At 44.3% G+C, this 18,428-nt stretch overlaps 1 protein-coding gene across 2 annotated transcripts in view; it reads right to left on the bottom strand.

Annotated features, from left to right (window-relative positions):
• Positions 1-11,413, bottom strand: part of GRIP1 (glutamate receptor interacting protein 1) — a 315,500-nt gene extending 304,087 nt beyond the window's left edge. For both annotated transcript variants that reach the window (XM_033162508.1, XM_033162512.1), the window contains exon 1: positions 11,246-11,413. In XM_033162508.1, the coding sequence (XP_033018399.1) occupies positions 11,246-11,300 (55 nt within the window). In that variant the 5' untranslated portion in view covers positions 11,301-11,413. The remainder of the gene's footprint in view (positions 1-11,245) is intronic.
• Between the last annotated feature and the right edge of the window lie 7,015 nt (positions 11,414-18,428).

The following is an 18,428-nucleotide window of genomic DNA, read 5'->3' as shown; positions in this document are numbered from 1 at the left end:
TTTCAAAAATCAGTTTAGGATGTGTCCCCACATGCCAGCGGGTTTCTCTTCTGTCAGCCGACTGCCACAGCCACATCAGGAGAAGGATGCAGGGGAGGAGAGGATGGAAACAAACAAAAGGGAAGGAGGATGGGGAAAGGCAGAGGAATGAAGAGGCAAGCAGCCCAAAAGGGTGGGGAAAGCCTGTCCCTTGAGGGAAGGAAGACCCCCCTCCCCCCTCTAATTTGGAATATGCTTCAGGCAGCTTAGGAATTGCAAGATCATTTTCAGTCTGCTTGTGAAGTGGCACTCATGTGTTTTTGAGTGAGGATTTTCCTTCCCAGAGGACAAGCTGCAGAAACACAGAAGGCAGAGGAAACCTGTGCTAGTATAGATGTCTTCCCTTTTCAGACTTTCCAGTGGAGGAGTCACAGGTGTCATTTGTGCATGAGGTAGCAAGTAAGGCAGAGATGTGAAGCCACAGGAAGGGGGCTTAGAAAATTTGAGAACACCTGCTCTTGTCTGTTGCTTTTTTCCCACAAAAAAATCTAAGAATTCAGATTGTTGTGTATGCACACTGCAGCTACATGATTAATGGAGTACCAGTATATAAGTAAGCAGCTACAGCGACAAATAAACAGTTGTCTGCTTCAGAATCCAGAGACACAGAATCAATAGTATTTCATACAGTATTGTGAGCTGGCACCCTTTTTTTTGGTACAAGTCATTGAGTGGCTACATTGTTCTTAGTCAAAAGTGGTGAGAGCATTCCCTCTCCCAATACAGCGGTACCTTGGTTCTCGAATGGCTCAGTCATCGAACAAAACAACTCCCGAATGCTGCAAACCTAGAAGTAAGTGTTTGCAAACGTTTTCTGGAAGCTGAACATCTGACGTGGTTTCCGCTTGAGTGCAGGAAGCTCCTGCAGCCAATCGGAAGCCGCGCCTTGGTTTTTGAACGGTTTCGGGCGTTGAACCGACTCCTGGAATGGATTAAGTTTGAGAACCGAGGTACGACTGTAGTAGAAATTGAAACTTCATTATCACTTCATTCACCTGCCACAGCAAAAAAACACAACCCCAGAAAACGTAATTGCTCCTGCTATTTTAAAAAAGAAAAGTCCCAGAGCTGCACTCTTGCCCTTTCCACACACCCCACACTACTGTCAGATCCATAAGCTGGTGTCCTGAAAGGAAAACTTCTGTTGATTCTGGTTTATGCATGCTTAAAAATATTATCTATATTAAAAGGTAAAGGTAAAGAGAAGACAGGAGTGCCTGGTGTGCTCTGGTCTATGAGGTCATGAAGAGTCGGACACGACTAAACAACTAAACAGCAGCAACAACAAAAGGTAAAGAACCCCTGACACTTAAGTCCAGTCGCAGGCATCTCTGAGGTTGTGGTGCTCATCCCACTTTACAGGCGAAGGGAGCCAGCGTTTTTCCGCAGACAGTTTTTCAGGTCATGTGCCAGCATGACTAAGCCACTTCTGGCACAACGGAACACCAAAACCAAAGCAGCGCACTGAAACGCCATTTACCTTCCTGCCCGTCTGTGCTTTCGAACTGCTAGGTTGGCAGGAGCTGGGACCGAGCAACGGGAGCTCACCCCGTCACGGGGAATTGAACCGCTGACCTTCTGATTGGTAAGGTAAAGAACCCCTGACACTTAAGTCCAGTCGCAGGCATCTCTGAGGTTGTGGTGCTCATCCCACTTTACAGGCGAAGGGAGCCAGCGTTTTTCCGCAGACAGTTTTTCAGGTCATGTGCCAGCATGACTAAGCCACTTCTGGCACAACGGAACACCAAAACCAAAGCAGCGCACTGAAACGCCATTTACCTTCCTGCCCGTCTGTGCTTTCGAACTGCTAGGTTGGCAGGAGCTGGGACCGAGCAACGGGAGCTCACCCCGTCACGGGGAATTGAACCGCTGACCTTCTGATTGGCAAGCCCAAGAGGCTCAGTGGTTTAGACCACAGCGCCACCCGCATCCCTTATTATCTACACTAATAAAGTGCAAGTGTCTCTGCGTCCAGTCCCTGTGTCCGTGGGATTGCGCTACTGCGCATGTGCCCCACGGACAGCTGTTGGGACTTGGAGCACAGAGACTTCGGGCGGCCGGGCGAAACTGTTGAAGCGGCGGGTGTGCGCGGGTGCGTGGCGGGTGCACGCTCACGTGGATGTACTTCTAAGCGGCAGCAGCCGTTACAAGTGGCGGCGGGTGAGCAGTCTGTTTTTTAAAAAGTTTCACCACATATGTTCTAGTGCCCGTTAATTTAACGGGTTTAAAGCACTAGTTTAATATATATTATCTATATATATTTAATATATATTATCTATATTAAAACACTCAAAAAGCACACGTTTTAGATTGCCCTACTCTGATTCATGTCTGCAAAACTTACACACTACAAAAATGGGGCATGACGTATTTGGATACTGCAAATATTCTATGGAGTCTGATAGTCTATTCTGACCAGATGAAAATTGTCTCATGGATTCTTATCTCACATTTCCCATAATTAAAGTCAGTTAGCTTCTTCTTGCACAGAGATCAACTGGGCTTTTGACTATAAAATCTATGTATAATGTTAGATGCACTCATGACAATTGAACAGTACTCTTAATCCTGTCAATTTAATAATATAAAGTATTTTCAAATTGCACATAGGTTTAAATCTCTACATGATTTAACTGTTTTGCTGATTGCTGTTGTGAGACAAACGGCAATTTGAAATTTAAGGGCCTATAATTAAGATGGAAGGACCTCTGTTAAAAGATAAAAGAGCTGTATCCAATATTCCATCTATATATCTTTATGTGCTGTACATATTCTTACTGGACAAAGATACATCTCACACCACATTACTTAAATTTCAATGTTTGTTATTCACCAAGTATTCTTTATGTCTCATTCCTAAATTTATTCTATTATTAAAATCAAAAGTGCTGCTTCAGCTGCTTGCAGTTGCAGTGAGCAAGAATTTTATTGTCTGACTCGCTCATTAGAATGGGAATCATTTTAGTCTTCAGCAAAAGGTTTGCAAGATGCTGGAGGTGTATATTCATTCCTATCAGTTCTTTATAAACAAAAACAAATGGATAGAACACAAGGCTAAAGAAAACACTCACCTGTGATGTGGCTTTCTGTTCAGAAAATTTAAATGCCAAATCTAACAAAATACTGTATGTTAAAGTCCTTGTCACAAGTCTTCTGGTTTTCCTTTGATTTATATTCTCATCAAAGGAGTAGCTGCTTGTAGTTAGGGGCAGGGGAAGATAAACAAGACATAGACCTTTTTCCTATGACCTGCTTGATTATCCTTCTAAGAGGGCAGTAATATGAAGGCCTGTACAGTGGTACCTCGGAAGTCGAACGGAATCCGTTCCAGAAGTCTGTTTGACTTCCAAAACGTTCAGAAACCAAGGCATGGCTTCCAATTGGCTGCAGTAAGCTCCTGCAGCCAATCGAAAGCCACGTGAGCTGCGTTGGACCTTTGGGTTCCAAAGAACATTGGCAAACCAGAACACTCAATTGCAGGTTTGCGGCATTCAGGAGCCAAAACGTTTGAGTCACAAGGCATTCGTCAACCAAGGTACAGCTGTACTTACTTACAGACATCCCCTGAGCTGAAACACCAACAGTAAGAAAGGCCCACATAAATCTGCCAGGATGCTCTTGACTTCAAAACTGTAAACTTTAAACAAATGGGTTTCAGATCACAATTGAAATAAGGGACCTCAGAATTAGAAATTATTTACATTTCTTAGAATGTACTGTATATATTGTATATGTACTGTATATTCTGGCATATAAAACTACTTTTTAATCCAGGAAAATATTCTCAAAAGTCGGGGGTCATATTATACGCCAGGTGGAGAATCTGCGGTCAAGTATATCTCAAACACTATATTTTAACTGGAAAAGTCGGGGGTCGTCTTATATGCCCAGTCATTTTATATGCTGGAAAATACGGTAGGTAGTACTGTCAAAATGAATGAGAAACATATTACTTCCCATTTGATGGTGAATTGTGTGCTCACAAATATTCCCTGTGCTCGACAGTGAAGTTTAGCTGTCATTTTGTTAACTTGGTTTTCATTGCAAGTATATATTGAGATATATAAGGGGATTGTGACTGATGTTGCATGTTGAAAGTCTTTTCATGGAATAAAGGGCTATAGTTGGCCCATGAACAGCAGCTGGTCCTGCAGCAGATTATTCAATTAAGGCGCTATATGTGATTATGGCCTGCTCATTTGTCAATAGCAGGAGAGTGGAGTTAGCGGGAATGAACTTCTCACGTGTGTTTTCAAGTATGTAATAAACATGTACACAATGAAGCAATCTCCTAATATCAAAACAGCATAGAGCTGCTTAATAATTACTGCTGTGGGATGGTTTCCACTTCCACATTGAAATGTGGAGCAGTGCAACAATGATGTCCATGTACAAGAGCTACAGGGAATAATGGATGAGACAGTTACTCCCAAACTGGCCTAGGAAGGTAACCATGTAGCCTACACAACAAAGATGCTGTCTGTTTACAGCTATAAATGGTGCAACATGGCACCTATCACACAGAAGACATACCACATCCCAACAGCAATATATGAACTTGCCTGGTTTTTCGGGGGGTTGTCAAAATGGTATTTTTAGTGCTTTATTTTGGTTATATTTCTAGAATTTGTCTCAGTGTGTTGGCTTGGTTATGCAAATAAACAAATTTGTGCGCTCGCTCTCTCCGCCTTCATTCATTTCTCACAATTTTTATTTTATCCTCCACTCTTGCCTGGAGGATATTACCTTCACATCAAGTGCTGTCATCCAGTGGGGAAAGAAACAGGGGTGTGACTCCTGCTATAAGTGTGCGAGCTTTTATTTTGTGCAAGTGTGAGAAAATAAGGTAAATAGAATTTAACCTTCCTTTTGTGATAAATGTGAGGATAAATAAAACATCCTTAATGCATTTTTTAAAAAGTACAATATGAGCACACTGCTGTTTCCTCAACCTTTAAATATGTATGTATGTAAGTTAAACCACAGAGCCTAGGGCTTACCGATCAGAAGGTCAGCGGTTCGAATCCCCGCGATGGGGTGAGCTTCCATTGCTTGGTCCCAGCTCCTGCCAACCCAGCAGTTCGAAAGCACGCAGTGCAAGTAGATAAATAGGTACCGCTCCAGTGGGAAGTTAAACGGCATTTCCGTGCATTGCTCTGGTTCCCCAGAAGCGGCTTAGTCATGCTGGCCACATGACCCGGAAGCTGTACGCCGGCTCCCCCAGCCAATAAAGCGAGATGAGCGCCGCAACCCCAGAGTCGGACACAACTGGAGCTAATGGTCAGGGGTCCCTTTACCTTTACCTAAAGCACTCATAACCCAGATGCAACCATTGCTAGACTATTTGTGTACAGGTTCACAACATATCTTTGGGAGAGGGGCATCAGTTCTCAGGACGGCAACTGTTGTGAATGATAACAGGGTTACAGGAGCTGCTAGGAAGTTGAACAGCCCATTCCAATGTAGAGCTGAACATGCCTAAGCCCATTGAAATAATGGGTTTAGGTGCATCTAATTTTAAATGGTATCAGGCTGCACATGGCTTAGCAATTGTAGCAGCTGGTAAGTTAGGAATAGCTAAATCATAAAATAGTATTTTAAACCAGAGAGCTATAGAAGTAATTTAAACTTCACATGTAACATTTAAAAATGGTCGTCACCCTAATTCTAAGCTCTGCATTTGTGATGCCGTCCTAATTCCATACCATAAACAAGACTTATTGTTCGCTCCACTCCTGTCAAAAATGATCAGCTGTAAAGCTGACACAGGAAACCCATAAAATGATTTCGTTTAACTTGATTGGAAGGAATACTGAAGAGTGTCAACCCAAAAATGCTCTCTTTCATTCTTCTTCCTTTCATATGTCACCTCAAAAGTGTTTTAGGTGGCTTATAAATGGATTTGCTTTAGCAGCTTAAGCAGAAATCTGGAGGAAAATATGCCCTGAATTTTAATGATACATCATATTACATTGGTTGGTTTTTACATGCCATTTCTGAAGTGACAGGTTTTACTTCAGTAGCTATATTACAATGTCATTAATCAACAAAGACCACAACTCAAACCTTTTACCAAAAAAAACCCACACACCACATAATCACTTGTGTAATCTTGACTGTGCAAAGTAAAAAAAAAAAGGCTAAAACAATTTCCAACTTTATTAAAACATAGATTTAAAATGATGGAAACAGCAGTTATCCAATTCACACATAAAATAAAAAATGTCACTAGTTTAATATATCAGTTGCCTGATCTAGGCTGTGAGATCCTAAGCCAGGTGCTACCAACTTGACACCCATGGGTGCACATGCACCAGCAGAGCCCTCTCTGGTGCCCCACAGTCCATTCTTCCTACACTATTAAGCCTGAAAAGTGCATTTGATTGTAGCCAATTGTATGCTTGGTTGCAGGATTGTGTGTGTGTGATGCTTCTCTGCTTTGCAAATGTGGCCACGGTCCCTAAAAGGTTAGCAAACCTCTGTCCTAAGCATTACGTTGAGAGGGATCCCACTGAAGTCAACAACACTATGGACAATTCACTTATATAGGAATTCATATGCAGAACAGCCACACGGTTAGTTCCTACTATGAAGCTACTTCCTATGCATTTTAACCGATTTCAACCATATGCTTTCCTGGAAAAGAGGAGATATGTTGACATAGCTGAAATTGCCTGACCTGCACAGATAGTGCTCACTACGAGTTTCTTACAGGGGATAGCATCACCAAATGATTTAGGTGGGTGACTGCTAGGGTCACCAACTTTTTAAACCAGCCCTCCTCCTGCCCTGTTAAAAGCAGCTTTTTGGGCAGACAATATTCATGGCACTGAGTGACCCTCATAGGTGCCATCTCCCTGGGGCCCTGGGTGCCTGAGCACCCACAAAATTCCCCATGAAGGGGCCAGGCACCCACAAATTTCAGTGCCAGGCCATGCACACTACATGGCACCCACGGCCCTGGGCACCCACAGTCACTGGGCCAAGCTGGCACTCCTGGTGACCCTGGGCCAGTCACTGTCTCTCAATCTAACCTACTTCATGGGCTTGTTGTCAGGGTAAAAGGAGGTCGGGGAGAACTGTGCACTCCAGCTCTCTGCAGGAAAGGTGGGGTTGTAAACTTATTAAGTAATAAACCAGCTGATTCTTGCATACCAATACAGTGGAACCTCGGGTTACGTACCGTCCTCCTTATGAACATTTCGGGTAACGAGCTCCGCTAACCCGGAAGTAGATGCTCCTGGTAGCGAACTTTGCCCCGGGATGTAAGTGGAAGTTGTGCGGCGGCGGCAGGAGGCCCCATTAGCGAAAGCACGCCTCAAGTTAAGAATGGTTTTGGGTTAAGAACAGACCTCCGGAACAGTTTGTAACTGGAGGTACCACTGTATTCTGTTAAATGAGGGGTTACTCCCTATTACGTGAGTTTAGGAGTGCAGATTGAAAGGGCAAGAGATGAGAAACAGGATGCATCGTAGGTAAGTGCAGCAGGAATCAGGTATGAGGTTGGAGGCTGAAACCTAAGGAGACAAGAATGTTTTTCTCTTGCTGAATTGAGCTCCTATACTTCTTTAGTTATAAGGGTGTTCCATTTTTTGTGGCTTACATAGCGTGCATAAAGGAGAGGTATAAGTGCATGGGAGCACATGTTAATTTTTCAAGGCAAAGAAAGAGATAAGAGGTTGCAGTTTATGAAAGAAGTGACTAAGGAGAAAAACCAATGGAATTCAAGTTGGCTGTTGAATTATTTACGGTTATTTCCAGTGTGTTTTGAAGGAAAATGTAATTTGGCCACCTTCATCTAAGTTGATCGAGCTGTTGAAGTGGATGTAGATGGAAAAATCACCTCTTTCAAGGCATGCACCGCACAAGAGCACCATATGTTAAATACCAAGCTTTCTACAGTTCACCAGTTTATTTGTTTGTTTATTTAATTTACATCCACGAACCCAAAAATAAACACACACAACAGGGAACACCTACTCTTTGAAAGTAATCACAGAAAAAAATGTTACCCTGATTCCTATAAATGAACTTCAGAACAGAAATATTATCTACTAACAGCAGAGGGAGATATAAGCAAACTGGCTTTGAATCAGATTTTAACTATACTTGTAATTGCTTTCCAAGTCAGCACCACAATAAACACTAAATATGCACCTTCATTTCATTACAACACTGACCATTTTTCCAGTGAGTTTAAAATGTTTATCTGGTGGTCGCTTTGTACCCTAATTCAACACCAATTATTTATTTTTATCACTTAATATTTTCCTTGCATCTGAAGCAAAGAGAGATAATTGAATCTGAAAAAGCACTGAAGTTTTGCTAAATTGATTAGCTAAGCTAGAGCAATATAAAATGAACTCTACTTCAGAAACTCAAAGTGCTTTTTTATTTACACCACGGAAAAAGAAAATAAGAGAGCGATAAATAATTTGTAAAAATGGGCTTGCTGAACTCTTATGAAAATAAGCTGAACAGAAGTACAAATTAAATAAACAAGCATGAGAACTGTTTACAAGGCAACATCTCTACTGGTGCAGAAAAACATCAAAGCAGAAAAGACGACCAAAGGAAATTGTTCACTGCACACTACAAAAGCAGGGAGAGAGAGATAAATCTAAAGGCACATTCCTGACTCTGATTTTGATGCACAGAAATTATTCTCTGGTTTTGCCATATTTGCTATGCAGAGCTTAGCTCTTGAGGGGGGGGGGGCTTTTACTGCATTTTAATGAGTTAGCTCTTAGTGTGACAATACAGGAATTTATCTACGTTTCCCCCCAGAATATGTAAGTTTATTCAAGTGTATATTGGCTTTACAAAGGTGTTTATTATAACGATAACAAGAGAAAACATATAAATCATGTGTGTTGCTTGAATGCTTGTATTTCAATTAACAATGTAAAAAACTAATGAGAATTGTGTACTGTACTTTGGTACTATTGTCATTTACCAATGAAGATTAAAGTGCATCCAGGAATGTTTTATCCTCAGTCAGAGCTAAACAGATCTTTTTTGGAGCAGTTCAGGAAGCTTCATATTTAATATTTGTTAGCTACTCTTGTGCCAAATGAATTGTAAGTGATCTGTACCCATATACATACAAAATGAAATCAGTGGTGCAATACATTTTACCAAATCATTCGTCAAGTCTTACAAACCAAATATCTACTCTAGCATGGAAGAATGTGCGCAACTGTACATTATACTCTGCCCAGTAATGTATTTTGAAAGCCTGCAAATTCTAGCATACAGCAGACTAAATCAGACCACTCACCCTCAAATATTATACACACAAATACAAGAAACACAATTTCTGGGTTAAGTGACAGAGCTAACTTCTGAATTCATTACAAAACTGCAGTCTGAATTTATAAGGATTTGAAAAGTTACCAGAAACATCAAATCCACTGTGTTGGAACAATATTTAACGGTACCTGAAACAAGCCCACATTGGCATGGAAAACCCTTTATTTGGTTGCTGCAAATTGACAGTCTCATCTGGATTCCACAGCTCTCAAACATTCTATAAAGTTGTTGCTCCGCCTCCTCCTCTACCCTATGTCCCAAGAACCACAAATGTATTTCTGATACCATCAACCAGGACAAGTATAAATTATAGGAGTATTTTCCAAATTCCAGGCTTCCAGCAATTCTAACTTATCCTGAGGATGAGTGCTATCAGCTAATTACTTCTGAGCACTTGGTAAGCTGGTAAGCACAGGTACTGTTTAGGGTTAAAATTGGGATCTAAAAGCCCCATGGCCACCAGTGGCGATGAATGGTCGCTTTGCAAACATACCCAAGAGAAAGTGTGTGCAGAATACCATTTCTGACAAAATCTGGTGCGTTTCTTTCCGCAACAACGGTTTTTTTAAAGACGGATAAAATGCAAAGCACGACAATAACTGCCATCCTGGCATCAACCCTCTGCAAGCTCCCCCAGAGTGTCTAATGAAAACAGTGCGCACTCAACATGAGGAAAAAGTTCAGAGGGGCTGAGCAGCTGAAAGCAAGAGTTTTGTCTGGTGCTGGAATTTGAATACCAAACATTTCCCCTTATATCAGTGATATCGCTGGACCAGAAGGCTGCACTATACATGTAGAAAGTCCCTTCAAAAAAAGGGGGTGCGGACCACTGTATTACTTCACCAGCTTTCTCTGATGAAATTTGCATAACAGAGAAACCCTTAGGATCTGGACTATCTGAAATAAAAGCCATCCCTTGCTTGCCTGCTGTGCAGACCTGTAAATGTCTAAAAGCATTCGCTCTAACAGAAACAGGCAACCCTAAATGAGGGCATTGCTTCTTTCAGAAAGCCCCCACGTTCATAGTTGGTGCAGCTTGACCACTCAAAGTGCCACAGAGGGAGCTTCATCCGAAAATGAGACAGGGCATTGGCCCACCCTGTAGCTGGACCCTGGGGCTCTATAGCTTGCCACGCTGACTGCTGGCTTCTCTAGCCAAAGGCTGCGTGGTTTGCAGGGAACGGGTCCCTTGCTTCGCAGCACCTGCTGCTGCCACCATCCCTCCCCTCAGGCAAAACACCAGAACAACACTGTGTGGACATGCCCGGACTCTGTATTCTCCACTACTGTTGCCCACCAGGGGAAAGATCCATTCCAGCGCTCTCCTCCCCACCCCCCAAAAAAACATGCTTGCTCTGGACCAAAAATGTCCCTGCAGAGCCACTTTTCCCCTACGGAAGAAGCCCCGGAGAGAACAGGAACTAAAAAAAAAAAAAAAAAAAAAAAACCCCAACCAAAACAACTTCGCCAAGTCTAGTCGGTATCCCAAGGATACCGGCGGAACAAACAGAAGCCAGGCCCCATGGAGGGTCTGCCTGAAGGGAAAGCCCAACCACCACCTCTTCCCTCCCAAGGCGGGCACAAGCAGCCAGGCAAATAAAAGTTCACTCGCGGCACGACCAGGAGGAGGAGGAGGAAGACGTGCCGGCCCCTCCCGCCCTCAGGTGCCGCTTTCTGTCAAGACACTCCCCCCACCCCGCTCGCGGGGCAACCTCGTTCCCGCCACCCGCTCTCCTCCTGGAGCCGAAGGAGGGCTCCACGCTCGGCGGAGAGCACCTGAGGGAGCGGGCGGAGGGGGAAGGGTAGTCGGGCGACGGAGAGTGGGGTCTTGCCTCCTCACTCAGCCTAGCCCCCCTCGCTGGCCGCGGCCGGCGCCTCGGTGGCGCTCACTCACCTCTCTCCTGCTCGGCTTGCAGGCAGACGGGGATGGTCTTCTTCCAGCCCGGCATGGCTCCTTCAGGGCTGCGGCTGGGGCTGCGGCAGGAGTAGCAGCAGCAGCAGCAGGGCGCACATTGCAGTCTGAGGCGGCGGCGGCAGCAGCAGCGCCTCCTCTTCCTATTCCCCGAGCTGCACGCCTGGGGGGTGGTGGAAAGCGGTGGCTGCTCCCGAGGGCAGCCGCGGCTGGAAACGGGAGCGAGGAGGAGGCGCCGCCTTAGCCGCCGCTGGCCGAACAGCTGCCTCCTTTTAGTTCGGGGAGCGCGCGACGAGGAGAGGAGGAGGAGGAGGAGGAAGCGAGGGGGGGAGGGCAAGGTGGCGGCACTGCACGCTCCGGAGCGGGGCGGAGGTGGAGGAGGAGGAAGGGGCTCTCCCCGGTTCAGCTGGGGACATACGCGCGCACAGAAGGGTGAATGGGGAGCGAATGGGAAGCGAGAGGGGGCGTCGCTCGCCTCGCCGCCGCCAGCAGGTGGGAGAGCTGGCGTTGCCGGCTGCACAATGGCGGGAGGGAACGGAGAAGGGCGGGCGAAGGAGCGGCGCCGCCGCCGCCGCGCTGGGCTCCTCTCCCTGGGGCCCCGCAAAGAGACTCGGCGAGGAGGGGGAGGCAAGAAGGCGGCAGGCGTCTCCCGGAGAAGAGAGGGGCGCCTCGCTCCGTGGCGGGCAGCAGGCGAGGAGGCACACCCTGGCTGTGGGGAAGGGGAGACGAGGCGCCGCTTCGCTCCTCTCTTTTTTTTCCTCACGCGCAGCCGTGAGGGAAGTCGACGCTCAAGGGGCGAATGGCACCCACGGTGGGTCGTGGCCTCGTGTGAACACTCGAAAAGGGAAAAGTTCTCTGCTTCTTCCGTCCCACCCCACATTTAAAAGGACACTTCCTTCACCACGCCCAGCCTCGTTCCGTGAAACTTCATTCGAAGTACTTTCAGTCGCAGCTCGAGTCTACCCATGTTGAACTCGGCGGAGTTCAATGCGGCTCGCTCCTGCTCGAGGACGGAGCCCACAGGGTTGAGGTTTGAGTGGAAGCGCTGCTGCCGCCGTCGAGCAAAATTAGAGGTTCCCACTGAATCTGCAAAGAGTAAGAAAACGCGGCAGGGTTTGTGCGCCTCGGGTCACGCGCGCTCTTTCCCCGAACTGCCTCCCTTTTAGCACGTTTTGGCCTTTGCTGAAAGGGGAAGCGATGCAAAACCAACAAGATGCCCAAAGGAGGGGTCAGTTTGTATACTAAAAATTAGTCATAATGTATCTTTGAGGCATAGTCGAGTGGATGCTTTTTTGTTAAATGTCAAGACAGACAAAAGACCATCTGGATTTATTTCAGATGAAATGCAGTTTAAAAAAAAACTGAGGAGAAACCGAAAAGGTAACGATGATACCATAATCATAAAAATAAAGCATTGGAGAAACGCTCGATAACAACATTTTGGCATAGTGTGGTCATCCAACCGCAAAACCCAGACACACACAGAAAAACAAAAATGTACCATTGTGTGGCATACCTTCCCAAAACACTTCTGTATGCTACATGGTTTTTCTCTCTTCCAAATCAAGTTGTAGTTGTGAGTGTTGGAGGGCTACAATGTTAGTAACCAGCAGGTTCCTATGTTCCTACTTTAGTAGCTGAGAGAAAGGGTCCCTGGTCAATATTTGTTATGGGCTGTATGCACATTAGCCGCTTAAAATACAGCTACCGGTAGGTTCTTTTTCTCAACTTGGATAGAAGCTGGTTTTTTTGGGGGGGGGGTCAAAATGCAGTATTTCCATACAGGATAGGTATAGATTGTGGCTAATGTGTTTACATCACATCCCAAGCCAGCAGTAGAGTAAATGGAAGTGTGTACACAGTCTCCATGTCTATCTGTATATCTCTTGGTATATAAAGCATTGATTTGCTGTGATATTTTCTCATGGAAGCATTTACCCCAGAATAATAAAGTTTAGTGCTGCTTTCAGTCCACCCATTCATCATGATAGTCATCCATTATATTCATTCTCTGGCACCAATCAATTGCCATATCCAGGTTCTATCTCTGTCTTAATAAACAGTCTCTTTCTTGTTTTAGCTTTATCCGAACACACACACTCACAATCAGTACAGAACTCTAGTCAGGGTATGGCAAGGTCCCCTGGGAGCAAGAAAGTCATAGCTGTTATTTTGAATGTACTCCAGAGCTATATAAAAAAAATGATTGTAATTACTTTTAAACATGAACTGACTTTTTAAGTGAATGTGCACCTTGAATGTTAAGCAGCTGGTGTTGGCAACTTGGCATTTTGTAATTCTACAATTTCTTGGTGAAATGCCTTTTAAAACCAATTACTGACTCTTTCTTATTAGTATGCGTTCATTATGGAACTAATAGTGTAATCCTAAACATTTTTAATTCAAAAGTCCCACTATACTCATGTGTGGTCCAAGGACACATGAAGCAGCCACCAACCCAAAGCTAAATATATCTAGATTTGGTCAGTGCTGGAATAAGAGAGTCCATGTGATCTTCAGTTCTATGATGAAAGACAGATGAAATGTAAATATAATAATAATAATAATAATAATAATAATAATAATAATAAATAGTTTATTTATACCCCGCCTATCTGGCTGGGTTTCCCCCGCCACTCTGGGCAGCTTCCAACAAAATATTAAAATACAGTAGTCCATCCACTGGCATAGGAAGGGCGGGGCATAGGGGGCGGGGCATCCCAGGTAGCGCGATCCCAGTAGGGTTCCATCTCGGCTGCCCCACCCGCACTGCGCGCCACGCCCCCAGAATGCACGCCAGCCCCGCCCCCACCTGCTTCACGCCCCTGGTGCCAGAGCATGAAGCTCCACCACTGAGTCCATCAAACATTAAAAGCCTCCCTAAACAGGGCTGCCTTCAGATGTCTTCTAAAAGTCTGGTAGTTGTTGTTCTCTTTGACATCTGGTGGGAGGGCGTTCCACAGGGCGGGTGCCACTACCGAGAAGGCCCTCTGCCTGGTTCTGTGTAACTTGGCTTCTCACAGCTAGGGAACCGCCAGAAGGCCGCCCTCGGCGCTGGACCTAAGTGTCTGGGTAGAACAAAGGGGGTGGAATCGCTCCTTCAGGTATACTGGACCGAGGCCATTTAGGGCTTTAAAGGTCAGCACAAACACTTAGAATTGTGCTCGGAAACGTCCTGGGAGCCAACGTAGGTCTTTTAAGACTGGTGTTATGTGGTCTTGGCGGCTGCTCCCAGTCACCAGTCTAGCTGCCGCATTGTGGATTAGTTGTACTTTCCGGGTCACCTTCAAAGGTAGCCCCACATAGAGCGCATTGCAGTAGTCCAAGCGAGAGATAACTGGAGCATGTACCATTCTGGCGAGACAGTCCGCGGGCAGATAGGGTCTCAGCCTGTGTATCAGATGGAGCTGGTAAACAGCTGCCCTGGACACAGAACTGACCTGTGCCTCCATGGACAGCTGTGAGTCCAAAATGACTCCCAGACCCAGACTGCCCACCTGCCCACCTCCTGTCCCCCAAAACAGTACTTCTGTCTTGTCAGGATTCAACCTCAATCTGTTAGCCGCCATCCATCCTCCAACTGCCTCCAGACACTCACACAGGACCTTCACCACCTTCACTGGTTCTGATTTGAAAGAGAGGTAGAGCTGGGTATCATCCGCATACTGATGAACTCCCAGCCAAACCCCCTGATGATCTCTCCTAGCAGTTGCATGTAGATGTTAAAAAGCATGGGGGAGAGGAAAGAACCCTGAGGCACCACACAAGTGAGAACCCAGGGGTCTGAACACTCATTCCCCACCACCACTTTCTGAACACAGCCCAGGAGGAAGGAGCGGAACCACTGTATAACACTGCCCCCAGCTCCCAGCCCCTCTAGATGGTCCAGAAGGATGTTATGGTCAATTGTGTCAAAAGCTGCTGAGAGATCCAGCAGAAATAGGAAACAGCTCTCACCTTTGTCTTAGCCAGCCGGAGATCATCAACCAGTGCGACCAAGGCAGTTTCAGTCCCATGATGAGGCCTGAATCCTGACTGGAAGGGATCCAAATGGTCCACTTCTTCCAGGCATGCCTGGATTGTTCAGCAACCACTCGCTCAATCGCCTTGCCCAAGAATGGAAGATATTAGAGACTAAATGTGCTATATATAGCTATATATATAATTTCAGCCTGGCATCAATAACCTGAAACCAGAACAATTTAGATGACAATTGTCACTCGGACTGAAAACATATGTTTAGTTGACAATCTCCAGTAATTAGTGCAACAACATGTGATCATGTTTAGGTGGAGAGAAAAGGGTTGAGGAAATGCAAATTGCCCATTTTTCGTATTTATGTATGATGTGCATATGAATGCTTTTGCATACAACCTAAATCCCAGTCTACCACATCCACATGGTTAAGCCAGTGAAATATTAAAATAGTGACTTGGATGTATGAGTCCATTGGTAGCACAATGTTTCCACCCTCTGTATGTCATAATCTCCTGTTTTATGTTCTGGTGTAAGATAACCAAAATGCATCACTTTGAAACACGCAGACATCAGGGAGGAGAATTAGCCCAAATTGCCAGTCATATTTCACCCTGAATTTGTTGCTCTAAGACGGTTTCCTATGTTGTAATATATTTCATTTTAGAAGGTTGCATATGATGGAGCAGCAAATTATAAAGTGATGGCGTACGACTTTTCATCAAGCCTATGGAATAATCAAGAAGTATTTCTGTTCAAGTGAGTGATCTTGTTACTTCTGAATTGTTCAGTTTTGTATAAAAAAATTATTCAAGCAAGGGCAACTTACCAACAATATCAAATTATTTCAGTATGAATCCTTGAAATAATTAATAGCAGGCGTGATCCATAAGAAGAAAGGACCCCACTGATACTGCTTTTTAAGCTGTAGATAGAATCAGGTCCAAGGACAAATGCTTGGATACAAGTTTCCCCTTTTTTCAGATTCCTGGGATTGGGTGAGTAAACTACAATTTATTTATATATATTTTTAAGATAATGAATACACTGATTTCCTGAAGTAGCTAATATCAGTAATAAAACAAAACAATACACCATTCAGTAACAAAATGATACTGTGTAAAAAAAAGAAAAACCACAGCAAGATAAAACACAACCTAGGAGCAAAATACCTAACAGCTTAGCACAGCAGCATTAAACATTATCAATAAAATCAGGAGTCAAGTAAAAGCTAAAGCAATGCTTTAAAGACCAATGGTCCTTCTGAAACGAAGGCTCTCTGTCATCTTGCAAAACTCCATAAGTGGTAAGGTGCCAGTGCGAGGTACAAAAGTCCCATTCTATGAGCACAGTTCTGCTCATGCCTTTGCAGGTCCAAACCACAGAACTTAAATTCCTGCAAAATCCTTCTCAAACTTTGTTTTTTTTTTTTTTTTTTACACAAATGCAAGATTGTGTGGGGAGACCAGTGTGAAGGCAGCTCTCTACAATGATGTTTGGGCATCTATGTTCTGTGATAATTTACTGTAGCTGTCCTTACATCAGTACTGTATTACCACTACCATTTGCAGGTAATAGGAACATGTGAAGCTGCCTTATACAGAGTAAAACCACTGGTCCACCTAGACCAGTATTGCTGACTGGCAACAGCTTCCCAGAGTTTCAGATGGGATCTCTCCCAATCCTATCTAGAGATGCCAGCGTCCTTCTGCATGCCAAGCATGAGCTATTCCACCAAACTACAGACCTTTCCCAACAGGATATGAGGAAAAGGCCCTGTGCAGCTGGCTCTTTCTGTCTCTAGAACTGCTGTTGCTGCTATTCCTAGTAAATATCACCTCCACAATCCCATTCCATTGTATCCCTACTTTTCTATAGTATTCTGGCTGGCAGTAAAACCCCTTTACGCCTGATCCTCTGAGCCTTTGCCTCAACAAAATAGGAAGCACTGGATAAGCCCCTTGGGCTGTTGTTGTGTGTGTGTTTTTAAGGCATGTATATTGAAAACTTTGACTTTGATATATTGTTAAAATGAAATAACCTAGCTAGTCACTGTAACTGTGTTCTTCTATTATAGGAAGTTAATTATTTAAATTGCTTAACAATATGTGAGCAACCCACTTAATGAAAACATCATGTTATGAGAAAATGTGCAATCCAACACATTTGCCTTTGTTTTATGCAGAAGTGAATTACAGCTCTAATTAGATTGTTAACTCAAATAGATTTGAGTGCAGGGTTGCGGGGTGGCAAAAGACGAAGGTGCTTGAAAGAAAGTGCAGGAATGCTATGAATTAGAGGCTAATGTTCAAAATTCCTGTTGTGGTAACCAATACTTTTATTCAAAGGGAAAAAAGAATGATAGCAATAGCTAGTTAGAATGATCCTTCTATAGTAGGCTATTTAGAGGTTAAGAGAATGAGTCATGTCCTGGGACCCTACAGTTCAATTCTTAGCTCAGCTATGAATCTGCGGTCTCAGGCAAGATCAGGGGTCAGCAAACTTTTTCAGCAGGGAGCCGGTCCACTGTCCCTCAGACCTTGGGGGGGGGCGGACTATATTTTGAAAAAGAAGAAGAAGAACGAAATCCTATGCCCCACAAATAACCCAGAGATGCATTTTAAATATAAGGACACATTCTACTCATGTAAAAATACGCTGATTCCTGGACCGTCTGCGGGCCGGATTTAGAAGACGATTGGGCTGGACCCGGCCCCCGGGCCTTAGTTTGCCTACCCATGGGCAAGATACTACCTGCCCTCCCCAAAATTTAATTGAGAGTTTCTTATGACATTGTTCTTTTCTGTTTTGTAACCAGCCCTGGGACTTTTTGGTGAAGAGTGGGTAAAACATACATTTAATAAATAAAACAATGAAGCTATATAAAGACCAGTGCTTTTTTCTAAAATAAAATAAAATAAAAGTTTAAGGGGACTCTCATTTTCCAACTCATATACTGCCCCTCAATGAGGCCAAACTTAGATTCACAAAATGTTTAGGGGTATGCGTACCCCTGCACCCCCCCAAAAAAGCACTGAAAAAGACTATATAGATTAAAGATTATTATAGTGCTCTCCTACTTTGCAGTTGGCATTTATTGTTTTAGGGTCCAACATGCAACAGAAATGAACCATCTGAGGTCCTCCATGAGCATCTGGAAGGTGGCAACATGAAAACAAGCCTTTTCTGA

Source organism: Lacerta agilis, chromosome 10 (genome assembly GCF_009819535.1).
Source record: "Lacerta agilis isolate rLacAgi1 chromosome 10, rLacAgi1.pri, whole genome shotgun sequence".
Lineage (NCBI taxonomy): Eukaryota > Metazoa > Chordata > Lepidosauria > Squamata > Lacertidae > Lacerta > Lacerta agilis.
The sequence above is the reverse complement of the archived record's forward strand: the minus strand, read 5'-3'. Positions and strand labels throughout refer to the sequence as shown.